The sequence below is a fragment of the Lepidochelys kempii genome, chromosome 14, assembly GCF_965140285.1.
Source record: "Lepidochelys kempii isolate rLepKem1 chromosome 14, rLepKem1.hap1, whole genome shotgun sequence".
Classification (NCBI taxonomy): domain Eukaryota; kingdom Metazoa; phylum Chordata; order Testudines; family Cheloniidae; genus Lepidochelys; species Lepidochelys kempii.
In genome coordinates, this window is record NC_136393.1 from 46,568,590 (window position 1) to 46,594,163 (window position 25,574).

The 25,574-nt window shown below is 55.9% G+C and overlaps 1 protein-coding gene across 4 annotated transcripts; it reads left to right on the forward strand.

Annotated features, from left to right (window-relative positions):
- The first annotated feature begins 555 nt into the window (after window positions 1–555).
- On the forward strand, window positions 556–24,722 carry ATAT1 (alpha tubulin acetyltransferase 1). Of its 4 annotated transcripts, XM_073311166.2 has the most exons (12): window positions 556–719; window positions 3,425–3,485; window positions 3,857–3,948; window positions 6,275–6,335; window positions 7,060–7,173; window positions 8,793–8,894; window positions 9,499–9,544; window positions 14,131–14,202; window positions 15,594–15,813; window positions 22,466–22,578; window positions 23,024–23,069; window positions 23,448–24,722. In XM_073311166.2, exons 1-12 carry the CDS (start codon window positions 610–612, stop codon window positions 23,782–23,784), a joined length of 1,374 nt encoding a protein of 457 aa, XP_073167267.2. In that variant the 5' UTR covers window positions 556–609; the 3' UTR covers window positions 23,785–24,722. The 4 variants fall into 4 exon arrangements, with proteins under 4 accessions (XP_073167267.2, XP_073167268.2, XP_073167271.2 ...); XM_073311167.2 differs by lacking the exon at window positions 22,466–22,578 and having other exon boundaries at window positions 23,448–23,614; XM_073311170.2 differs by lacking the exons at window positions 22,466–22,578; window positions 23,024–23,069; window positions 23,448–24,722 and adding exons at window positions 11,590–11,635; window positions 18,026–21,278 and having other exon boundaries at window positions 14,108–14,202.
- Window positions 24,723–25,574: the final 852 nt, after the last annotated feature.

Consider the following 25,574-nt stretch of genomic DNA (forward strand, 5'->3'; position numbering starts at 1 on the left):
GTTCCTTATCTGAGCCAGATTAAATGGGTCCTCTCATTAGAAGGGTGAGCCTTTGGAGTTGGGGGAGTCCCCTAAATTGCCGATCATAAATTGGTGGGCCCCTCTATTTGGAGGGCAGCCTATGGGAAGCCCCCTTTAATGGGAGGCAGATTAGGTGGATCCCGTAGTTTGAGGGTGATGAGGCTTTGGGTGCTCCTGGATATTGGGCGGACTTGGATTTGGGGGACAGCTATTGGGATCTTATGATGCCCTGGGGCAAAAATGATGAGCACCCCTTACCCATCAGGGTCTGGGGCAGGGGTGATGGGCACTTATTACTCATCATGCTCTGGGACAAGGATCAGAAATTGCCCGTCGTGCCTTCGGGCAGGAGTGAGAGGCGCCCATGGCCCTTTTTGGGGGGAGGGAGCAGAGTGAGAGAGGGGGCGGAGCAAGCTCAAGCCCGTGGTTGCTAGGGAGGCCCGGTTGCTAGGGGCGGGACCAGGCGTGGGACGCTTGCCACGGAAGCGGGGCGTCGCTAGGGGGCGGGGCGCGCGTTGCTAGACGGGCGCCGCGCGCCGGAGGACGGGGCGGGGGGGGCGAGCAGCAGGACCCGGATGCCGGCGGGCGATGGAGTTCCCTTTCGATGTGGACGCGCTGCTTGGGGAGCGGGTCACGGCGGTGGACCAGCACCTCCAGCCGCCGGGCCGCCGGGGGCCCGGCTACACCGCGGCCCACAGGTAACCATGGCAACGGCCTGGCACCCCGCCCGGCGCGGGGCCGCTCAGGGGTCATGGCAGCCGGCACGGGGGGGGCCCTAGGGCACGATGGGTAACGGGTGCCCATCACCCCTGCCCCAGGGCACCTTGGGTAAGGGGAGGGCCCTGCCCCGGGGGACCCTGCCCCAGGGCACCACGGGTAACGGGTGCCCATCACCCCTGCCCCAGGGCACGATGGGTAAGGGCGGGACCCTGCCCCAGAGCACCTTGGGTAGTGGGTGCCCATTACCTCTGCCCCAGGGCACGATGGGTAAGGATGGGACCCTGCCCCAGGGCACCATGGGTAACAGGAGGTGTCTCCTGCCTCAGGACATGATAGGTACCGGGAGGATCCCATAGGTAATGGGTGCCCATCACCCCGCCCCAGGGCATGAGAGGTGCTCCTTCCCCAGTGTGTGGTGGGAAGGGGATGCCTGTCACCACTGCCCCAAAACTGCAGCCAGGACGTGGTGTTGTCACTTATCCCGACTAATGGCACTGGAGTAGGGGTGTAGATGGGGGCCCTGCACCAGGCAGCAGGTGAGGGTTTGCCATAGCGCTCTCCCCATGCACAGTTGGGGTCAGTCCTTAGCTTCCCCCTGGTCAGCCTGTGTCCAGGCTTTGCCAGGCTGGCTTTCGCTGGATTTAGAGCACCCCAGAGTGTCCAACTGAGGGCGGCACCAGGGTGGAGTTGTTTTGGAGAGCCTGGGTCCGTTAGGATCATTGGCATTTCCCCCCCATTTGGTTCCTCTGGAGTCTTCCACAATGGTGTTTTGGGGATATAGGAGGCAAAGACTCCAGGGATGATGGGTAATAGCTATTCTCTGCCCTGGGGTGTGATGGGTAATAGCTATCCCTCATTGTTGCCCCCAGATATGATGGGTATTAGGCACCCTTGTCCTGGGGAATGATGGGTAATAGCTGTTCATGTGATTGGACTTTGGTGCAGCTGGGTAAAAGGGGCATGCTGGGTAAATTGCACCACCTGTGCTGGGTATAATCTGCCACCCCTTGCCTGTGGAACATGCTGGGTAATTGCCACCACTTCCTCACGAAGTCACTTCTTTAAATGGCCTCTGGAGTGTTTTGCTGACTTTTGAACTATGGGGCGGAGGTAGAGGAAGGGCCAGAACCCCACATATTGTAAACTACAACCCACAGTTCCACTAGTGAGCCATGGGCCTTGCATCTCCAGGTGGCCACGTATCTGCACAGCAGTGCCATGTATCTGTGCCACAGTGTACCTGGAGTGATGTAACCCTGGCTATGGAAGAGTGTGGTCCCTCCCAGTGAAGGACTGAGAAACATAGGCTGGGGATTGGGGTGTGTGGGGCACTCCTGGGTTCCATTCCCAGCTCAAGAAGGGGAGTGGGCTCTAGTGGGTTAGAGTGAGGGGGAGGGGGGGCTGGGAGTCAGGACTCCTGGGTTCTAGCTCCAGCTCAGGGTGGGTTGGGGGCGGAGTGGGGTCTAGTGGTTAGAGCAGGGGGGACTGGGGATCAGGACTGCTGGGTCCTATCCCTGGCTCTGGGTGGGGAGTGAAGTCTAGTGGTTAGAGCGGGGGGCTGGAGGTCAGGATTCCTGGGTTCTGTCCCTGACTCTGGGAGGGGAGTGGGTCTAGTGGGCTAGAACTAGGGTGATCAGATGTCCCGATTTTATAGGGACAGTCACAATTTTGAGGTCTTTTTCTTATATAGGCTCCTATTACCCCCCACCTCCTGTCCCTATTTTTCACACTTGCTGTTTGGTCACCTTAGCTAGAACAGATCTTGGTGTTTAGTTGTAAACAGCGGGGGAAGGAGTAACAGAATTCAGCAGAAGGCAAAACTCCGTTGGATTCCATCAACTCCAGCCCCAGACGGGCTGGGCAGCATTGATCCCTACATTCTATTTCTCCAGGCCTTTGTCCAGACCGAGGTCAAAATATCTTCAGTGCTCACACTCTGCCCTCCTCCCTTGGAGAGACACTTGCATAGGCTCAAAGATCTGCCCAGCGCTAGGGGATGGGCCCTGATACCCAGTTGGAGAGGCCCTCCCCATCCCTCTTAGCTCCCCCCTCCATCCTCTAAAGAATCCTCCTCCCTTCAGACACTCACTGTTAGACAGTTTTTGCACTGGGAGCTGGGGAGAGGCTGTCAGCAACATACAGCCGATTAAATCTTTCCTCTCTGCTGCTGCTGCTTCGTGTCTGCATTGCCTAATGGACTGCACCAGAGTGCAGTGGGTTGTGAGAGTCCCTCACGATCCCCTGAGGCCCTTCCATTGTGGCTTACATGGGGTTTTTATGTTAAAGGACTGAGGGGGTGGGCTGGTGGGGAGAGCAGGTGGCCAGGGCATTACAGCCACCCTTCCAGGGGTTCTACCCCCAGCTGGGAGAGGGGTGGGGTCCAGTGGGTTCATGAGAGGGCTGGGAGCCAGGGCTCCTGGGTTCTATTCCAGCTCTGGGAGGGGAGTGGGGGTAGTCTTAAGCAGAGGAGGCTGGTAGCTGGAGAACAATAAGGTATGGTCTTGCTGATGTTTTTCCATGTGAATGCGTCTCAGACACAGCCTGACCTCCTGCGGCCCTCCCACCCCGTATGGCATTTAGGGGCTCAGACCCCTTTCCCTCAGCAAAGGTTGGGCACAGTCCCTCCTTCTGTGGGTGGCTCAGACTCCAGCGAGTCCTAACTCCTTTGCTCTCCTCTGCTCAGGGTGGATCTGCAGCAGCAGCTCATGACCATCATAGACGAGATGGGCAAGGCCTCGGCCAAGGTAAGGCAGAGTTTGGAAACCGAGGAGTTAATGGCACGTGGGATGGGATTAGGCTCTGGGGTGGGGGGAAATAGGGGTACCAGGGTCAGCCAGATGTGAGCTCTTCCACCCTTGTTTACCCCGCCCTGTTATTTGAAGATGAAGGCTCATCAGTGAGCTAGAAAATGGGTGAGCTCAGGAGAGTGGCGAATGGGACAGGGCGGGGGCTTTACCCTCTAGGGGGCGCTGACTTCGACGTGGCCCCAGGGCAGGGTACAGGCTGGCTTAGAGGGCCAGGAGGCACTGGGTCCGATCCAGGGCTGAGCTGTGGTAGTTCTCCTCCCCAGCACAGCTTTGCCCTCTGCTCCAGCTCACCCCAAATCTGTTTCTAGGCCCAGAACCTGCCGGCCCCAATTACCAGTGCCTCGCGGATGCAGACAAACCACCACGTTCTCTACATCCTGAAGGACAATGAAGTGAAGACGTGAGTCCCTTTGCGACCCGGGTTTGGTTCCCGAGCCATCCCTGTGGAGAAGGGCACGTCATTCTGCATCAGACCAGTGGGCTGTTCTGGTTTATTAGCTGGCCTCCCCAGATCAGACCCATGGGCCCATCTAGCCTGGTATCCTGCCTTCCCAGATCAAACCATTGGCACAATCTAGCCCAGTATCCCACCTCCATTGATCAGACTGATGAGCCCATCTAGCCTGGTATCCTGCCTCCTTGCATGAGACCCATGGGCCCATCTAGCCCGATATCCTGCCTCTCTGCATCAGACTCATGGGCTCATCTACCCCAGTATCCTCATCAGCGCAATGAACACTTTGGTTCTGCCCCTCACAGCAACTAGTGCTGGGTACTTCTGAGAAAGTTATAAACTTCCCCCAATGCTCCCCACTGGGCAGTACCCTCAGATGATGAGAGATTCCTTCTTGGCCCCCACCCCCTTCCTCAGGTGGGCATCAACTCCTGTCCTGAAGCCTGAGGATTGGATGTGTCTACACCTGTCTGCTCCCCTACCTGCCTCATTCCATAAGCGCCGACTCTGTGGGTGCTCCAGGGCAGGAGCTCCCACAGGGAAAAATTGGTGGGTGTTCTGCACCCACCGGCAGCTCCCCGCCCCCCTGCCCTCCTCCATCACCCCCATCACCTCCGCCTCCTCCCCTGAGCACGCCGCGTGCCCGCTGTAATGATGCTGGTTCTGGTGGGATCCAACTGAGAGTGCCAATTCAGGACAAATTGCTTAAAGCAAGGCAGTAACAGCCCAAGGCTGGGGTTTTTCCACCTCTAAGGCAAACCAAACCAGCCAGACAGAGAGGACTTTGGTTTTTCCCCACTGGCTAACCACAAGTCACACAAGAAATTCCCTTGGACGCTCCAGTTTCCTAGTATCACCACCAGTGCCACTCGTTAGGGAGATAAATGATTATGGAAACCAATACCCCAGTAAAAGAAAAAAGGTTCTCTCGATCCCAAAGGACCAAGCCCCAGACCTAGGTCAATATACAAATCAGATCTTACCCACAAATCACACTGTTGCCAATCCTTTTAGAATCTAAAGGTTTATTCATAAAAGGAAAAAGATATAGATGAGAGCTAGAATTGGTTAAATGGAATCAATGACACACAGTTATGGCAAAGTCCTTGGTTCAGGCTTGCAGCAGTGGTAGAATAAACTGCAGGTTCAAATCAAGTCTCTGGAGTACATCCACAGCTGGGATGGGTCTTTCAGTCCTTGGTTCAAAGCTTCAGTGTAGCAAAGTTCCTCCCGAGGTATGAAGCAGGCCTGAAGACAAGACGGAGGAGCTGCAGCAGCTTTTTATATTCTCTTGCCATGTGGTCTTTCTTTCTTTGTCCTAAAGACAAGCTGTCCATCACATGGCCTGGAAAAACCTCAGAGTTCTGTCCATAGGCATGTCCCTGCATACCTTGCTAAGTCACCAAGGTGTGTCTGCCTTCTCTCAAAGGGTCTGTTGTATAGCTGATGGTCTTTAATGGGCCATCAAGCAGGCTAGGCAGAGCTGACACCAACTTGTCTGGGGTGTCACCCAGAAGAATAGCATAAGTTTGAAATATAGACAGTATAGAGCCAATATTCATAACTTTAACTACAAAAATGATACACACATATAGACAGCATAATCATAACCAGCAAACCATAACCTTGTCTGAGACACCTTATTTGACCCCCTTTATACAAGCTTTGGTGCCACTACAGGACCCTGGTTGCAACAATGATCTATACGGTCCCAGTTCATGTCAATAACGTCACACCTGCTTTTTCCCCCTAGCTCCCAGCACTTGCGCTGCAAAACAGGTGTTCTGCGCAGCTGGGAGGGAGGGGGGAGGAGGGGGAATGTGGCATGCTTGGGGAAGAGGTGGAGCTGGGGCGGGGATTTGGGGAAGGGATCCAATAGCGGCAGGGAGGGGGCGGAGTTGGGGCGGGGACTTTGGGGAAAGGGTTGGAGTGAGGGCGGGGGAGGGCGAGCACCCACCGGTGCCAGGGAAAGTTGGCGCCTATGCCTCATTCAGCTCTTTGACAGGGTAATGTCCTGCAGCAGTGAGTTTCACAGGTTCTCATTCCCTCCCCCTCTACATTCACCATACCATAGATATTGGAGGATTAGATGGGACCTTCGCTCACCTGTCCATGGCTCCTCTGACCCTATGAAGCTGGTACCATAGAGACTAGAGGAACTTCATGCACAGAGAGGACAATCGTGGCTTCCCATCAGTGTGTGTCTCCTCTGTCTCCTCTCTCCCAACTTGATGCCTTCGCTAATGTCCCCTCTTTTCCTCCCCCATTGCAGAGCAGGGAAAGGGGCCATAATCGGCTTCCTCAAGGTCGGCTACAAGAAGCTCTTCCTGCTGGTGAGTTGCTGTAATGCAGCTCTGAACTGGAGACCCAATAGGAGATGCGCTCCCCTCTCAGTCAGCGCTGACCCAATGCTCCAGTGCGGCACTAGGGGGTGCTATGCTGCACGAAGCAGAGTGGATGGCTCAGTAGGGGGCACTGTCCCCTCACAGTCTGTGCTAACCTCAGTGGTGTGCTGTCTAACTGGCCTTTTGTGTTCCATTCACATTGCGATCCTTGTTACTTGGATCAATTTCAGCATCAGGGGAAAAACCTCTGTTGGAAAAGTTTCACCCAGCTTTAATCAGGACTCCTGGGTTCTATCCCTGGCTCTGGGAAGAGAGTGGGTTCTAGTGGGTTAGAATGGGGCGTGGGTGGGGGCTGGGAGTCAGGACTCCTGGGTTCTATCCCTGGCTCTGTGGAGGGAGTTGGGGTCTAGTGGGTTCGGCGGGAGCTAGGAGTCAGGACTCCTGGGTTCTAACCCTGGCTCTGGGAGGGGAGTGGGTTCTAGTGGGTTAGAATGGGGGGGGGGTCGGGCGGGGGGGGCTGGGAGTCAGGACTCCTGGGTTCTATCCCTGGCTCTGGGAGGAGAGTGGGGTCTAGTGGGTTAGAGCAGGGGTGTCCATGAGCCAGGACTCCCAGGTTCCCTGACTTTTCAGGGCAGGTCACCTATTCTGGGGGCCCCCTGGTTATTCAGCACTGCCTGCATATTCCCTCCCTCTTCCCGCCCCCCCTTCCCAGGATCGCCATGGGGCTCACAACGAGGTGGAGCCGCTGTGCGTGCTGGACTTCTATATCCATGAGTCGCTGCAGAGGCACGGCTATGGCAAGGAGCTCTTCCAGTGCATGTTACAGGTGAGAGCAGGGGCCCAAGGGAATTGCTCTGTCTGGGAGGGTCCCTCTCACCCCTTTCCTGCCTCCCTACCATGCCGGGTGGGAGGGTTTGGGGATCACCCAGACCAGTGAGGGGGTCTGGCACCACCTGCCTTGTAAATTCAGGTGCCATCATGCCCATACGGCTCGGAGCTCTGATTCCAGGCATAAAGGTCTCACCCTGGCTTCCACCAACCTAGTTACTCCTTGCAAGGTGGCCCCATTAGCCCAAGTCGTCATGTCGTCCCCGTCCCCCCCAAAAAAAACCTGTCTCTCTGAATTACCCCCCCCCCTTCCCCCCCCAAAGGGGTGAAATCTGCCCCCAGTTATCAGTTCCCTTTGTCGCACAGGCTGCATCCTAGAGCCCGGCTTGGAGGAGAAATAAGGGGAAAAGTTGATTGAATAGAGAAATCGCAGTGCCAAAGGGGAAATAGTGAGGGAAAGCCAACGTGGATGAGCTCCGCGGAAAATAAAGACGCTGTCTCAGGCTTCACGCTTCTCTGTTAGCCAAATTCCCTTTCCTGATGCCAGTTACCTGAACGGTTTCCCAGCACGCCCTCTGTTCTAGTGGGCCACAGACAGCACCCTCCTTAGATGCCAGCCCTGGACAGCCTTCACTTCCTCAAGCCTTCTTCCCTTTGGACAGGCTTTATGGGTTTCATGTTCCCCCCGCCCAGACTGTGGGAATTTACAGAGTGCGGGAAACTCCCTCCTCACCTAGTTTTCCAAGACTGGGGTTTTCTTGTCAGTTTCAGTGTTTTTCCATTAACTCCAGTAATCCCCCATGAGCTTTCCCTGGGCAGGCCAATGCTTGGTGCCCCTGCCTGCCTGATTGCTTCACACCCCTGTCGGGAGGTGATGCTGTAGTTGAATCCTGGTTACAGTTACAATGTTCTGAACATACGTGCATATGGTCATCACCAGAGCCTGTACACAGATTTCCTCATGGCCACAAAGTTCAGGTCACTACAAGCTTTCATTAAAGACCACCCTTGACATATATTGATATACAGTAATATTGTCCACAACCAATTGATTCAGTCACTTATTCTGGCGGGTTCAAACCCCCTGTTCTCCCCTTGGGGTGTCTGGATCCTGACTGTCACAATGCGTGACCCCATTGATTCATCTGGACCTGTATTCCCACATCTTTGGGGGACCCCATTGGTCCATCTGAGCCTGGATTCCAGACCAGTGGTCGGTCTGGTATCCGGAGTCTGTGACCAGGCCTGAGGCTGCTGGGAAGTGGCCAGTTAGAGGTGGTGGTTTTGACCAGGAACTGGGTTTGTGCTCACCAACTGCTTTCACATGTGGGCCAACAGATGGGAACAACCTTCAGCAGCTACTGACCTGGAGCTGGAGTGGAATTGGTGCCCCCTAGAGGCGAAAGGCCCTGTGTCCCATTCCCTGCCCCCCTGACCCAGCCAGACTCCCAACCAGGGACCAGATTGGAGCTGTGAATTTGGTAGGGCCCCACCCATTCCCCACCCCCTGCGCCAGCCAGTCCCTTAGCTGAAGATGTTGCTTGTACCGTGGGTGTGTTTAATCTTGACCCTGTGACCTTGACTAGTCCCCGATTGTGTCTCCTCTCCGGCTGTCAGCGTGAGCGAGTGCAGCCCCACCAGCTGGCCGTGGATCGCCCCTCGGAGAAACTCCTCTGCTTCCTCCACAAGCATTACAACCTCCAGGGGACCATCCCCCAGGTGAGTCGCACCCTCTGGCTCCTCCCATCATCCTCCGGGGGTGAGGGACGGATACACCCCATTGTGCCGTTGGGGCGGCGGAGGGCATGTACTGAGTGATTTATCAGGAGCAGCTACTTTCTCAGCTGCCAGCCATGCCAGGGAGCTGCAGAGGAGAAGGCTCTTGCCACGTTGGAGGGCCAGAGGGGCTGATTCTCAGCTCCCCCGCTCCTGGGCTTGGATGTGGCTTCAGGCCACCTTTGTCCTCCTGGAGCAGCAGGGGCCTGAGCATGACTGGGCAGGGCAAAGAGGAGGCTGGCGAAGGGCAGGCATATGAGGGTATCGGGGGGGAGGGGGAGCTGGCTGGTGCTAGGGGAATGGGGGTGGGGGAGGCTGGCACTGGGGAGTAAAGGAAGGGAGGAGGGGGGACTGGTGCTGGGGCACAATGGGGTTGGCGGGGAGTTAGGGGAGGAGCTGTCTCTGGGGCGGAATGGGGGCAGCGGGGATGGGGAAGGCGGCTGGTACTGGGGTGTTGGGGGCTGGCGCCAGGCGGGGGAGTGGGAGTGGGGGCAGGAGGCGTCAGAGGCAGGAGTTTCTCATCGTCCATGGCCTTCGCTTCTCCCAGGTGAACAACTTTGTGATCTTCGAGGGCTTCTTTGCTGACCAGCACGGTGAGTGGCCTGGCCGTGGGTGGCCCTCCCTCTCCGTCAGCAGGGGGCGCTCCCCTAACATGTAGCCCATACCCTGCCCAGGGACATCCCTGAGTCACAGCCGCCAGCTGGGGGCTGCTTTGATGGCAGCTGCAAAGCCCAGCCTGCCCCCTAGGGGTCAGCGTCAGTCCTGCTACCCCATTGCATAGGCAGGGCTACCCCAGAGGCCTGGGGTTTAGACCAGGGGCTAAGACAACAAATCTGGAGGGCAAGTGGCAGCCCCGAGGGGGTAGCAAACACCCCTAATCGGAGCGATAACAGCACCACTCAGTCCTGCTTTCTGCCTGGTGGGTCCTGTCTTTCCACTGCCTTGTGGGGCTTCAGGCCTGAAGCAAAAGAGGGAGGTGGTCTTCACCCCTTCCCGGCCAGCTGGGCCAGCTAGCCTGGGTGGCGAGCAAACGGGAAACAAAAATTGGGGTTTGGCCCCTTTAAGGCCAGGTGCATTCTGGGAGTTGTAGTCCCCCAAGAAGGAGCTACAGCTAGACTTGCGGGGAAGGAACAGGACCTCTGCTGTATCCTGCTTCTCACCCGGACAAAGGGCAGAATGGGAAACTGAGGCACCGAGCAGTGAAGTGACTCACCCAGCAGGCCAGGTGGCAGTGCAGGGAATAGAATCCAGGTGTCCTGTGTCCCGGCCCACTGCTCTAACCCTTAGGCAACCCTGCCTGTGTTTGAATCCTGTTAAGCTCCAGGCCTCAGGACTCTCCCGTGTCCGTGAGTTCCACAGGCTCATGCTGACTTCATTCATATCAGTGGGATTTAACCCTTTGTGCTGCCTTCGTCTCCTCCTCCCGCTGCTGATCGTCCCAGAGCTGCGGTGGAGGGGTGGGGGGCAGTGTTACCGAATGCCTCTGGAACTTAACCTCGCCCTTTTTTCCCCCTCATGCTCGGGCCCATCTCATATAGAGAGCTGGTGCATTCTTAGCATGCCTAGATCCTCCCTGCCTGAGGTTCCTGGCCCCCATGCTGCCATGCCTTCCGTTGCCCTGGGGGTGGCATTCTCTCTAAGCAGCATCAATGCAGTAAGGAACTCGTACCTCTCCCTGAGTGTCTCCTCCCCTGCATCTCGCCCTGAACCCCACACAGAAGCCCACTCTTCTCCTCTGTCCTGTGATGACCCCCCGAACCTCGGCTGATCTGACCCCATCTTGTCAGCTTCCCTACCGCCGCTTCGGCACCTCCATGTGCAGAGCAAGTGGCACATTACAGCTTGTTGCTGTCTACATGGCACGTTCATCTCTGTGCAGATTGACAGGCTGTTACCTCATGCAAGCATTATTTCAACCACAGCTGTAACGCAGCCACCTCTGGGGTGGGCCGCGGCAGCTCCTTAACAGCCAGGCAGCAAGATTTCACAGAGATCCTCAGCCTAGTACTGAAATGCAGCCACTTCTGGGTGGGGCAGCTGATGAACAGCCATGCAACAGCACCACCCAGAGATGGCTTAACCAGCGCTGAAATGCTGCCACCTCTGGGGTGGGGCAATTGGATAACAGCCACGCAGGAACACAGGGATTGCTCACCTACCACTGACCCGTGTTGGGGGTGGGGCATAGCAGCTGTTTAATACTCATACCAGAGCATAAGGCCAGATATGACGAATACAGTTACTAGCAGCTGTTTGGGACAGGAAGTGAAGAAGAATTTTTCTTCAGTTACTCCATTAAAAGTGTAGGAAAGCTCGTGGAAGTGGGACTAGGAGGAGAAGAATGAAGAATGAGTGCCTGATTGAATGTGAGTGATTGGCACCTTGAAAGGACACTGGGTCAGCACTTACTGACTATGGGTCAGCACTTACTGAGGGGAGTGCGCCCCCTACTGAGCCCCCACCCTGCTCCCTGCAGCACAGCACCCCCTAGTGCTGCTCTGGGGCATTGGGGTCAGCACAGCACTCCCTCCTGAGCCCCCACCCTGCTCCCTACAGCACAGCACCCTCTAGTGCCACACCGGGGCATGGGGGTTGAGTCTTCCACCCTCCCATCATTCATCCAGTACCATGCTCTGAGCGCCAACCTATAGCAGCATCAGGAGCAGGCTGGCCAATGCAGCAGCGCTCTGTCGCCCTCTTGAGGCAACTCAACCACACCACGCCCTGCCGCCCTAATCCATTCTGTGCCAGGGTTGAAAGCCGTCACTGAAAGGCAGCATGCGGGATCGAGCTCTGCAATTTGCCCTGCTTTGCGGGGAGGGGACGCTACGTTCCAAGCCGGGGACTTGCAGAGACCGATTGAATCAGCGTCCCTATCTAGACGCCTTTATCCCTGTCACACGATTTCCATTCCCTTGTGTTTTCAAAAGCCTGCCCAGCTGGAACAAAGAGAGTCCTTTGTCTCCCACATGCATCGAGCGGGGAGCTCGGGACAGCTGCCATCTCCTACTGGTTACACCCCCAGGCCATCATATCAAATGGCCTCTGATTTCCAGCCCCTTGGTCATGGGCTGCCTGACTCCAGACACCTCCAGCCTGGCTCTCAGAGGTGCTGATCACGCACAATGCCACTCATAGACAGTGGGAAATGTGGATCCTTGGGCAAATCACTTTAGCTGAGCACAGAGAAGGTGAAGGGGTGACTTGATCCTAGGTTGACCAGATGGCAAGCATGAAAAATCAGGACACTTCTTTTTCGGGGGCGACGGATAGAGTTGCCTATTTAAGACAGAGCCCCTAATCTTGGGACATCTGGTCAGCCTACTTGATCACTGTCTAGCAGTACCTGCATGGGGAAGAGAAATCTGATAGTAGGGGGTTCTTCAGTCTAGCACAGGGGTTCTCAAACTTTTTTTGCTGGGCCCCCCTTTGAAAATATTTCAGGCTGTGCCAACCCACCTCACTCTTGGTACCAGACATAGCTTTCGCAACATGAGTGCAGATCCCTACAAAGCTAAGTAACCGTACTATGCCCCCCCCTTACTTCTGTGCTGCTGCTGCTGGCGGCGCTGCCTTTAGAGCTGGGTGCCTGGCCAGCTGCAGTCACTTTCTGGCCGCTCAGCATGGTACGGTATTGCCACCCTTACTTCTGTGCTGCTGCTGATGGCAGTGCTGCCTTCAGAACTGTGTGGCCGGAGAGCGACAGCAGCTGGCCGGGCACCCAGCTCTGAAGACAAGGAAAAATGACGAGCAAGAGAAAATTACGGACATTTGTTTGTATTTCAAAAATCCACCCAGACGGAGCTTGGAGGACCAAAAAGAAGGTCATATCTGGGAAAACTCAGACGTTTGGTCACCCTATAATTTGTGTGATCTCGCGACTGCCCTACAATAGTCTTGAGATCCCCTTTTGTGTTGGGACCCCCAGTTTGAGAAACGCTGGTCTAGCAGACAGAGGTCTAACGAGATTCAACGGCTGGAAGATTGAGACTGGTATATTTTTACCAGTGAAGGGTATTAATGGTTGGCCCAGCTGTGCTGTGCTGGATTCTCCATCACTGGAGATTTTAAAATCAAGAACGGGTCTTTTTTTTTTCCCCATAAAAGATCTGCTCTGGTTCAACCAGGGATCAATCCAGAGCCGTTCTGTGGTCTGGCTTATCCTGGAGCTCAGATTACAAGTGTCCCATCTGCCTTTAAAATCTAGAAAGCGGATCCTAGGCGACAGGGGCCCAAATATGCAAGGGAGACTACAGTCAGAGGCTGCTCTTGGATAGGTTGGCCCAAGCGTCTCTGAAAACAGGGAGCATCTCTCTGTTCTGGGTTTGGACAGCTGCTGAGCAGTGACTGGGTGGTAGGGGAATGCAGATATAATAGCGACGAATGTTGCTTCTGCTCCAACTGGACCCCTCCTGGTAGAAATGCTAATGCCTCATGGGGCCGCATCCCATTCAGTGATGGGTTGGTGCCCTACACGCTGCTTTGTAGGGCTTTGCCGAGTCTAGCAATCAGTGTTTCAAGCACTAGGGTACCTGCCCCTTTCTTCCATGGTGGGGCAGCTGGGGAACAGCTGCATATTAGCGCTGCACAGGGATTGCTCGTCAGACACTGAGATGCAACCGCCTCTGGGGAGGGGCAGGAAGGGAACAGCTGCACAGTGATGCTGCACAAGGATTGCTCATCCAGGGATGAAATGCAGCCATCTCTGGGGTGCGGTAGTTGGAGAACAGATGCACAGCAACTTGGCACAGGGATCAATCAGCCAGTGCTGAGATGCAGCCACCTCTGGGATGGGGTGCAGCATCCATTTAACGGCGAACAGCAACAGTGCATGTTTTGGAAAGGAAAGGAAACCTACAGGGTGTGGTGCTTAGAGAGGCAGTACAATGCAATCAGCCATAGTGAGATTGGGCCAGGACCCTGGGGTGCGTTTGCTGCAGTAGCGCCTACTAGCCCAGGCACAGCCCAGGACCCCGTTGTGCTTGGCACTGTACAGACCCAGACCAAAGCGACCGGCCCTGCCCCGAAGAGCTGGCAATCAAAGTTAGGCCAGGAGTGCTCCGGTGAGCCCAGGACGGGTTTGAAACCTCCAGCTCTGGGATGTGGTAGTTACGATCTGGGCCAACCCCTTCTGGCCTCTGCCTTTCTGGGACTGACCTTTCTCACCCTCTCCCTGCAGCTCCGGTGAGGAAGTTGCCTCCAAAACGTGCTGAGGAGGAGATAAAACCCTACTCTCTGACAGACCGAGAGTGTAAGAGACCCGTTGTGCCGGCCCAGGGTGGGGGGCAGGGACTGGGACATGGGGCCTTTCCCCTCTAGGGGGCGCTGGCTCTGATCCAGCCTGTGGATGGGGGACTGGCTGGCTGGGGAATGAGACACAGGGCCTTTCCCCTGTAGGGGGTGCCGACTCTGATCCAGCCCGGGGGGAGGGGCGGAGCAGTCTGGTTGGCTCAGGGGGTGGGGAATGGGATGGGGGCGCTGGCTGTGATCCAGCCTGTGGATGGGGGACTGGCTGGCTCAGGAGTATCCCCACCTAGGATGTGCCCCTCTGCCCCCAAACAATCCTAGGAGGTTTGGTGTGGCGCCCCAGTGGCTGAGAAGAGGCAGCACTTGGCTGTAATGAACATCAAAGGGGGGTTGAGACTGCTGGACCCTGTGGGCCCTTAACCTGACTAACCCAGCCTGCACTGCCTAGTGTCACCACACAGGGACTCAGCAGGGCTGTGACAGGGGGTCCCCTGAAATGAGGCTGCTGGCTCGTGTGGTTTTCAGTATGGCCCTCCGTTTGCTTTGACTGGAATGGGGGCTAGAATGATTCCCCTTTCCCTTCTGCCCCCAGCCCAGCTGCTGCACTGCCCACTCCCCTTCTGCTTCCTTCTTTGCTTCCCTCACCCAGCGCACCCCCCGAGGGTTCTTTACTGCCCTGCACAATGATCGCACTGCACCCACCAATCAGCCGTCAACCACACTGCCCTCTCCAGGAGCCGCTCCCACAGCTGTTGTGGGGGAAGCCACCTCCCCTCTGATGGGGAAGGGCAGATCCCCACCCCCCACTTTGCAGAGAGGACAGAATGGACCCCCCCCCCCACACACACACACTGCTAGCTGGAGGGGTTCATCCCATTGCTACCGCCACACAGCATAGGCAGATGGACTGGACTGTCCGTATTATGTTCTATCAATCTTATCTAGCCTCCATCATCATAGGATCTGAGCACCTCACAGTAGCCCTGGGAAGCAGGGCCCTGCTATTAGCTGCCTTCTGCAAATGGGGAAACTGAGGCACATGGCGGCTAAGTGACTTTCCCAAGGTCATTCAGGGAGTTTGGGGCAGAACCGGGAATAGATCCTGGGTTTGCCGAGGCCCAGACAAGCACCCTTACCACTGGGCCATCCCTAGACAAGAGAGGCTGAGAGCTGGAAAACAACCTGGGCCCGTCTTTCTTAACGTGCCCCTTTGTCACACATCTTGGACCTCTCTAGCAACAGGAGGCCCCAGAACTCTATGACTTTGCAAGGTTCACTCCCTTCCCCTTTGTTAATCCAGGATCCCCAGGGCCCCCAGGCTGTACCTGGGTTAGGAAGGGGGGTGGGGGGCACAGAGCAGGGCCAGAGGGCCTGATCCTGGGCATCTCCCTTCAGTCCTGAAGGAGGAGGTGGAGCCACCCTGGCCCTTCAACCAGTCGCACTCGCTGACCCGCTCCAGCAGCCTGGGGAACTCGCCGGTTCGCACCTGCCTCAAGCCCTTCCTCAACGAGCAGGAGCTGCTGCGGAACCTGCGCCTCTGCCCCCCGCATGCGGCCGCCCACCACCTGCTCAACGGCGAGCCGGGCGGGCCGGCCGCCCAGAGGCGAAGAACCAGGTACGGGACGGGGGACGTTGCCACTCTAACCCTGATGGACCCAGCCAGCATTGCGCCTAGGAGCCTGGGCCCTTTTACGGAGGGCATCCTGCTGGGTAGTGCCCGGTCACAGGGATCTGGGCGGCATCCGATTACAGGTGGTTTCCATTAGCGGGGATCTTGGCTGCTGGGCAGCACCTGCTCCTGGGGATTTGGGATCTGAGCTGCCAGGCGGTGTGCGGTTCTGGAGATCTGGGTCGCAGGGCTGTTGGATGGCATCCAATCCCATGAGATCTTGAGGATCCAGAACACAGGCTGGCCTCTGATCCTACAGATCTTGGATCTGGGCTGCTGGTTGACGTCTGGTCCTGGCAATCTGGGGGATGTGGGTGCAGGGTGGTATCTTCTCACTCAGCCAAGAACCAGAGGAGAGAGCAGGTAAGGGGAAGCATGACCCTCTTCCTCATTCTCCTGGTCCTATGTTTTGAACTGCGTTAATGCACAGCTGCTCAGCTCTGTCCCCTCCCGCAGTTACCCGGAGAGGGCAGCTGCAGACTGGATGTGGGGCCTCCCTGCTCTGGGCCAGACTCAGTGGGGCTGTGAATGAGGGGGAGTTGCTCAGCACTGGGGAGGTGGAAGCAGCTGTTGCGTCGTTTGGCGAGCCCTGGCTGGACCACCTGCATTGCACGCTTATCCTGATCATCCACGTCTTGCACGTCCACCCCAAGTGCTGCCTTGGGGGGGAGTTGGCCTTATTTTGCACAAACTGCCAGCCCTCGGTTTGTGCGCCCATGCCAAACTTTTCCCCTTCTCCGGGCTGCACACGCTGCCGCTGAGGCCCAGATCCCCACCCACTAGCGTCGCATATTCGCTCTAGTAGCAAGTCAGTGCAGATTGTCCTCGATTTGCACTGGCCAGGTGTCAAACTGGTGCTGTTTCCCCTGCTTCCGCACGTCCGCATTGAGTGCTAGATTGGTGCCTCCCGTTCGCAGCGAGTCCCAGATCGGTGCAAGGTGCACTAGTTTTGTGGGTGAGTGCCGGATCCGTGCAAGGAGACCACCTTTTGTATGTTCCCACCGAGCGCTGCACTGGCCCATGTTATACTCATGTTGCACACTGTGGTGTGGGATCTGTGCAGACCATACTGATTTTGCATGCCAGGTTGGAGCCATGTGATTTTGCACACTTATGTTGCACACCACCATGTTGCATCCATGCAAATTGCTCTGATTTTGCTTGCTCACCCTTTGCAGGTCAGGTGTTGGATTTGTGTGAGCTGCACTGTTTTTACATGCTCACTGTTTGCACACACACATGTTGGATCTCTGCATACCTCACTGATTTTGCATGCTCACTTGTTGCACATTCAGATGCTGGATGTGTGCGAGATGCATTGATTTTGCACACTCAGAGGTTGGATTTGTGTGAGCCAGTCTGAATTTGCACACTCAACCTTTGCAAGCTCAGATGTTGGACTAGCCAACTAGTTTTGCACACCCACCCTTTGCACACCAGCATGTTGGACCTGTGTGAGCCATACCACTTTTCCATACTTGTGCTTTGCACACCAGGTTGGATCCACATCAGCTATGCTGCTTTTGCATGCTTGTGTTGCACACGATAGTGTTGGGTCCATGCAAAGTTTTCTGATTTTGCACACTCACACTTTGCCTGCTCAGCGTGTTGGATCCATGAGGGGTGCACTGATTTTGCAGGTTCACCATTTACATGGCCGGGGCCAGCTCAATGCAACCCCCACTGGTTTTGTACGCTCATGATTTGTACCCACAGCTGGATCCATGCAAGCTGCACTAACTTTTGCACACTCATGCTTTGCATACCCAGGTCTGGATCAGTGCAAGCCACGCTCCGAGCTGCTCTCACTTGACACCACTGCCAGCCAGTTCAGCTCTGGGCTAGTCACCCAGCTTTGTCCCTTGCCCCCTGCTTTCCAGCCAGTTGAGGGTGTGGGGGGGTCATTCCCACTTTTTCCTGCGCTGCTGAATTTGGCCCAGCAGAACCAACACCTGGTGCCTTTAGCCATTCCCACTGCGCCCCCAGAACCACACAGTAGCTCAGGAGACCAGGCGGGATAAGAACCAGAAGTCACCAGCCATCTCTTTTTGGGTGAGGGGGGGAAAGGGATCTTGCTTGGTCACATTTCCCCCAGCCTGCCTGGGATCTAACCTGTCTTCTCTCTGTCTTTCTCTCTGCCCCCTCCTCCCCATCCCAGCTCCCTCACCCGCTCGGAAAAAAACAGCTATTGACGTCGCCGCTGTGTCCCCCACCCCCGCCCCGGCTTGGTCGTCCATTTGTGTCTTGAGATCTCAGGCGGCGAGAGGGGGGGTTTCAGCCCCATCGTTCCTCCACAGCCCTTTTTTATAGGCTTCGGTGGGGCTGGCGCAGATGCTGGGTTATTTCCGGGGCTCAGTGGGTGTTTTTCCTGGGCTGCTTGTTTTTCTATGGAATGATCCTAAAACTCCCTCCGAAGAGGGATCCGGTCCCATTAGCACGGTAGTTCCCCCCCACCCCCTTTTTTTAAATATGCATATGTTGTACTTTGGATCCAAAGCTCTCAGAGGTTTACAGTGGGAAATCTGGTTCTGATCATCCCTCCCGTGCCGGATCTCGAAATGGGATCTGCTGCTTGGTGCCAGATCAGATCCTCCCCTTGTGTTTGTCTGTAGGTGGATTTAAAGAAAAGGATCCACTGCAAATTGGCAACTGCAGACTCAGAAATAGGACCCCCTTGTTTGTCTTGGGATCTAACTGGGATCCACTATAGATTGCCAGTGGACTTAAACTAGATCTCGTCAATCCACTCTAGAACCAGGTCCCCTTGCGTGTCATCGTTGCTGGGTCTACTTGCAGATCACCAGTGGCTGACTTAAGGATAGAATCCATGTGTATTCCTTAGTGGGTGGATCTAAAAGCAATCCACTAATTTGCTGACTTAAAGGGATCCCTTTATTTTTCTCAGTGGCTGGATCTAAAAAGGATAATAAAATACTAATCTCATCATCATAAAAAGGATCCCCTTATGTTTCTCGGTAGATCTAAGTGGGATCCAGTGTGCGTGGAGTCTAGAGCAAGGTGCCCCTTGTGGTTCATGCTTGCTGGGTTTAAAGGATCTACTGCTGATCACCAATTACTGGTTATGTTTCTTAATTGGTGGATCTAAAAGGGATCAGCTGCAGGTCACCAATTCCTGGTTTTAAAATGAGATCCCATGTGATTTGCAGTCGGTAGATTTAAAAAGATCCACTCTGGCCCACTAACAGAAGACTCTGAAATAAAGTCCCTTTGTCTTGTGTGGTTGCTGGATCTAAAAGGGATTTGCTGCCGATTACCAGTTGCTGGCTTCAAAATATGACACGTTCCTTGTTTCCCAGTGGCTGGATCTAAAAGAGATCCAGTGCAGATCACCAGTACTGACTCCAGAATAAGATCTGCTTCTCTATTCTCTTGAGTAGGTTAGAAAGGGATCTACTTCATGCTGCCAACCACTGAAACCAAACTAAGATTGAGTTGCATTCTTTGACTGGTGCATCTGAAAAGGGGCCTGCCTTAGCAACACCCAAAACCGACAGGCTACTGGGTCCTCCAAAGGTGATCTACTACATGTTGCCAATTGCTAAATCCAACAAATAGAGTCCGCCCCCAGCTTCCTGATTGCCTGGGTTGCCACATGGCTCCATTACAAATGCCTCCTAAAAAGGTTGTCTACAAATTGCCAATGGCTAGAGCCTCAGGAGGGATCCACTGTTGACTGCCAGATCCCTCCGAGGGGTCCCTTCAGCTGACAGATCCATGGTAGAGATCTACAGAGGATGTGGCCAGTACCCAGATGCCCCCAAAGGGAACCACTGTTAATGACTTCTCAGTTGCTTTTGCTCCCGTTCCCCTGAAGGCGTCACAGCTGTTCATGGGCAGAGGAGTCTAATGGGTTAAAGCAGCGGGGCCTGGGAGCCAGGACTCCTGGGTTCTATCCCCAGTTCTGAGAGCTGAGGAGGGGCCTAGCAGGTTACAACAGGGGAGCTGGGAGTAAGGAATCTTGGGTTCTATCCCCAGCTCTGGGAGGGCAGTGGGGCCAAGTGGGTTAAAGTAGGACGGCTGGGAGTAGAGATCCCTGAGTCTCTTCACAAACTCGCTATGTGAAACTGGGCAAGTCCTTTCACCACTCTGTGCCTCAGTTTCCCCATCTGTAAAAAAGTATAAAATTAGGGCATCTCCCAGGGATGTCATGAGGCTTAATGAAAGTGTTAATTAGTTAATAATTATTAACACTGGAAAACTTTGGTTCAAAACCTCCCTGCCCTGAATCTGGTGCAGTTATTTTTAAATTATATTAAAACCTGAAGGCCCAGCTGAGATCAGGGCCCTGTTGTGCCAAGCACTGCACAGACACACAGGGAGAGACAGTCCCTGCCCTAGCTGAGATCAGGTCCCCGTTGTGCCCTGCCCCAAAGAACTGACAATCAGACCAGGCATATAAGGGAAGGATTGTTCTCTCCATTTTACAGATGGGGAAACTGAGGCCAGAGAAATTCATGCCTAGATCCTCAAAGGTATTTGTAGATACCTGTGATGAAGTGGGAATGTTCTATGGTAGTTATATGAGACGTCTGTATGCCTCAGTTTCCCCATACTCCGTGCTTCCCGTCAATACTGTGACAATGGCAGCCTTTTTGAAACAAGGTAACCATTGGTTAGTCACCCTGCACACGGCAGCTGGCGGTTCTTAGGTCAGCGTGGAGGAAAGAAGGTTCAAGCACAGCAAACTCCATGATCAGGCTCTGTCTCTCAGGCCGACCTCCTTCCTCCGCTCCCAGCTTCCCCCCCCGGAAGCCAGAACTCCTCCCCCACCTGTCACTCGTTTGTTCTGGGCTTTTTGCTCAGCTTCCTGGCAGAGTGGCAGGGAAATCCATGAGGCCCTGGAGCTCGGTCGCTGGCCCCCTTATTATTCTGGGTCAGTTCCTTCAGGGCTCTCGGCTCCACCCAGGCAGGGAGGGGACCCCCACCTATGTCTCTTAGCCTGCCGTGAGTGCAAATTTAAATCAGTGTTCCTCCTCTGGGTACCAGTGCCACATGCAGGGGAAACTGAGGCACACAGGCCTCCATACAAATACGACAGAAAGTCCCCTCTCCGTCACAATGCCCACTGAACTCACTGTTACGCACCTAGATACCTGGGAGGATCTGCATCTCCAGGACTTGCCGAAGGTCACACCCGCTCAGTGGTAGAGCTGGAAACTGAGCCCAGAGCTCCTCGTTCCCAGCCCAGGGTCTTGTCCACCAGCCTTCGAGCGCACAGCTAGCTCACTGGGTTGACAATGTCTTTCTTTGATCTCTGCCCCCGTTTGTCCCTTCCCAGCTGCCCAGGGCTCTGAGCTGCCTTCGGTCGTTAGCGTTCAATGCGGGAACGTGAGCTTTTGTTTACATTTCAATAAAGTTTGGAGATTTTTTTTATTATTATTCAAAACGTTCCATGGAAGCTTTTGTCGTTTATTGTTGCACCGCAGGGGCCGAGGGCAGCTGCACTGCTCTGCCCGTCTCAGCTCTGGAACCATCTTATGGAGCTGTGCCATCAGGAGGGGAGTGGGGTCTAGTGGTTAGGGTAGGGAGGGCTGGGAGCCAGGTCACCTGGGTTCTATCCCCATCTCTGGGAGAGGAGTGGGGTCTAGTGGTTAGAACTGGGTGGGGGTCAGAGTCAGGACTTCTGGGTTCTATCCCTGGCTCTGGGAGGGGAGTTGGGTTTAGTGGTTAGAGCAGGGGGGGCTGAGAGCCAAGACTCCTGGGTTCTATGCCCAGCTCTGGGAAGGGAGTTGGGTCTTGCGGATTGAATCTCATCGATCCCTGCAGGTATGCAGCACATTGCCGAGGGTGGGTCTGTCTGGGGGTACAGAACCACTAGTGGTTGCCTAGCCAGCCCCTTTCACCAGCTACTGGGTACCCTGAATAATAAGCTAAGCGCAGCAGTTTGATTGAACCCCTCCTGAAGGTCTGCGCAGAACCAGCCAGGGTCCCTTGGTGCTGCCTGGCTCTGGAGTATAAACCAGGATGGGTTTGCCAGGCGCTGTCCTCGCTGCTTTGTATCAGCTGGGATCCTCTCAGGCCAGTAGACTGATCACTTACATGGCTACCATCTTGCACCTCCAAGGATCCCAGAGTGATTTCCACCTCTACTGAAATGCAGCCACCTCTGGGGTGGGGCAGCTGGAGAACAGCCGCAGAGGGACTCTGCAGCCATTTAGGACAGGAAGTGAAGTGGGTCAGTGGATCCTGTAGGGGGAAAGGGCACGGAGGTGAAATGCAGGTGTCAGAGTTGGGATTTGGACAGGGTCCTGTGCAAAGCAGGCCTTTCAAGATCACGAGGGTTGTCAGGAACAAGGGCATCGAGATCAGGACTGAGTGCAAGGGGGAGTGCCCCAGGCCGAGCTGCCATCCTGTTCCCTTCAGCACGGTGCGGGCCAGGGTGTCAGCACCACCTGTGAGGGGAGAGTGCCCCCTGCTGAACCCCCCACCTTAATTCCATTCCATCACGTTGTCTGTGCTCCCGTCCCATGAGACTCCATGCCATGTCTGCCCTCCCAGCTTGGCATCCCCCCCACCCCTCACCTTCCACCTCCTCCTCATCACGCCCCACCCCCGTCTCCTCCCCTCTTTCCTCCAGGAGGAGCGCTGTGGGGCAGGACGGCCTTGTGGCTCAGCGGAGTTCCTACAGCCGCTACGGGAACCCTGCCCCATTGCCTGACGGGGTGGCCGGCGGCGCTGAGAGGAGAGCGGGTGAGTGGGGTGGGCGCAGGGCCCCACCCCGAGCTGGACTGGGGTTTCCACCTCTCACTGTGGGCGGGGTTGGGTGTGTCTGGGCTGGGATCGGTTCTTGGCATCCTGGCAGGTGGACATCTTGCTGCTCTCGCCCATTGCCTCGAAGCCCAGCACTCAGGCTGCAGCTGCCCCCAGAGTCTGGCAGTTCAGGGGGTCCTGTCCTAGCCCCCTGGAGCCAGCTGGAGTCCTGCCACATCTTCGCTGGTCTCCTCTTGCTGATCCTCTATCCCTCACCCTGCTGCACTGGGCATTGGGGTCAGCACTGACTGCCAGGTGCACTGAGCCCCCCACTTCCTCCCTGCTCCCTGCAGTCCCGAGGTGGCGAGGGTTGGGGGGACTGGGAGCGACTATCAGGGACGTTACAAGAATTGCTGCTCACTCCCCATTTTGCTCCTTGACCCAGAGAGCAGCCGAGAGCCACTAAGGAGACTCCAGGACTCAGAAGGCCGGTAAGATTCGTGCTTCCGCTGCCTGCCTCTGGGACACCTCCAGGACACCCTCTACCTCCACAACCTGCTCTCCCCCCACTTCTAGGACCCCATCATGACCCCCCTCCAACCCACATTCCCCACACCACCTGCCTCCCCTCTGCTGGGATCCCTCCCCGGGCACCCCATGCCACCAGCACCCCAACTTCTCGGACTCCTCTGTGATCCTTCCTCCTCTGGCTTTTGTTCCTCACATGGCCCACCTCCCTCGTTGCTGGGAGCCCTCCCCTCCCCCGATCCTTGGCTTGTGCTCCCCACGTCTACCCCCCACCACACTCTAGCAGTATTCGAGGGGACACCCCCCCGGCACTGACTGGTGCCTCCCTCTCTCTACGTCAGGTTGGACAGCACAATGATCACCAGCCAGGACACATCACATCCAGCTCCCCTACCCCAGCCAAGTGGGACGGTCCGTTACTCTGAGGGCACCTCCCTTCCCACTGAGCCGGCCCTGACAGACAGGACTAAGGACCCAGGCGTCCGGGCGGCCCCGGAGTCAAAGCCCTCTGGCCTAGGAGATCCTGTGGACTGCCTCCCTCCACGGCCCAGCAACAGGTGGTACGACCCAGCCGGGGTGCCATGGGGGAAGCAGCCATCTTGGACGGTAGCGGGAGTGTCACGGGATGCCCAATGGATCCGCTACAAGCAGGAGTATCGCAACACCAGGCCCTGGTGAGCAGGGGGGCAGCTAGCACTAAGCCAGCATGGCTGCAGAACCCCACACCTACGGGCCCATCTAGCCCGGTATCCTGGCTCCTCCCTGCTGGGACCAATGGGCCCATGTCGCTTGATATCCCAGTATAAGCTTGATCTTCTACTGGCTGGCATGATTCCCCTGAAATTCTACCTGGTCCATCCCAGCCCTTGGTGGCTTTGGTCTGGAAAGTTTATGAAGGGGTGTCACATGAGGTTTTGGAGAGAGAAAAGGAGGCCCCTTGCCCAGGCACCAGCCTCCTTCCCCTCTCCCCCGTGGTGTTTTCACAGGGGTGGTTGGCAAGGAGAGAGGAGCCAGGGAGGGGGGTCACTGCATGGAGGGCTCAGAGCTGGAGACATCAGGGAGCTGGGCAGTGGGAAATGTTCTTTCTAAACTCATGTTTGGATGGGAAATTGGGTTTTCGACGAGATGGAATTGTTCCGTGAAAAGTGACTGCACCTTGTGGGGAATTTCCATTCCCTCCCCCCAACACCTCAAAAAAACCTGAAAATATTTCAGTTCTGCAAGGCTGCCACAGTGCCTCATGGGTGTTGTAGTTCAGTTTACTTCTGTCCCCATTGTTGACTATGGACCAGGCTCCCTGGCTGGACTATGCCTCCGATGATGCATCTGCCTCTCTTCCCCAAGAGACTGTGGTGAATCATGGGAGATGTAGTCCTATTAGGAAGCCCAACCTAGGGAAGAACCTGGGGGCATGAGACACCTGAACTACGATTCCCATTATGCAGCATGACCAGGGGCTCCCATGATGCAACCGCCTTCCCTCTCGAAGAGCTCACGGTTAAGGCTGCGTGTCTGTCATGGTCATGGAGGTCATGGAAGTCACAGTGTCTTTTGCAGTGGCCTGTGTTGCTGGCTCAGGGGCTGCCCTTGGCCAGCAGCAGTTTGGGTGTGGGAGAGGGCTCAGGGCTGGGTCAGGGGGTTGGGTTGCGGCACTTATCTCGGGTGGGGGGACTCCCCAAAAGCAGCCAGGATGTTCCTCCAGCTCCTCGGCAGAGGGGCCAGGGGGCTCTGCACGCCACCCCTGCTTGCAGGCACCACCTCTGCCGCTCCCACTGGCTGCAGTTCCCGGCCAATGGGAGCTGCAGAGCCAGAGCTTGTGGCAGGTGCAGCACATGGAGCCCCCTGCCCTTCCTTCCCCCTTGCAGCTGCAGGGACATGCAGGCTACTTCCGGGGAGCTGCGCGGAGCCAGGTAGGGAGCCTGCCAGCCCTTCCAACCCCCGGGGCACCAGCGAGGATCCCAGGCTGTGCGCTGTCACCCACCCACCCCAGCACCCATGTGGGTCCCAAGCCACGCCACCAGCACCTCCAGTGCCCCCGGATCGCCCCCCCGCAAAGCACCTGCAGAGCCCCGGCCCAAATTTTAGTTAGGGTTATAGTACAGGTCATGGACAGGTCACAGATAGTAAATAAAAATACATGGCCCGTGACCTGTCCATGGCTTTTACTAAAAATACCCATGTCCAAAAGCTAGCCGTATTCATGGTACGTCATGGGAGATGTGTACACTGGCGGCCTAGCCTACAGCAGAATAACCCTTCTGAATGGCAACTCCCATGATGCATCTCCCTGAGAGACTGGTGCATCATAGGAGATGTAGTCCAACCAGGTAGCTGGGCCTAAAGACACCCGAACTACAACTCCCATGAGGCACTGTAACAGCTTGTCCAAATCAAAATATTTCACTTTTCAGACTAAATGTTTCCTATTTGAACTTTTGCTGAAAGATTGAATGTTTTCACAGGGAACT

Excerpts from the sequence above, each read along its gene's own strand:
- ATAT1 (XM_073311166.2), top strand. The coding sequence starts at position 610 with ATGGAGTTCCCTTTCGATGTGGACGCGCTGCTTGGGGAGCGGGTCACG. Across the intron at positions 8,895-9,498 it reads TCCAGGGGACCATCCCCCAG|GTGAACAACTTTGTGATCTT; the intron begins GTGAGTCGCACC and ends CGCTTCTCCCAG. Across the intron at positions 23,070-23,447 it reads CTCCAGGACTCAGAAGGCCG|GTTGGACAGCACAATGATCA; the intron begins GTAAGATTCGTG and ends TCTCTACGTCAG.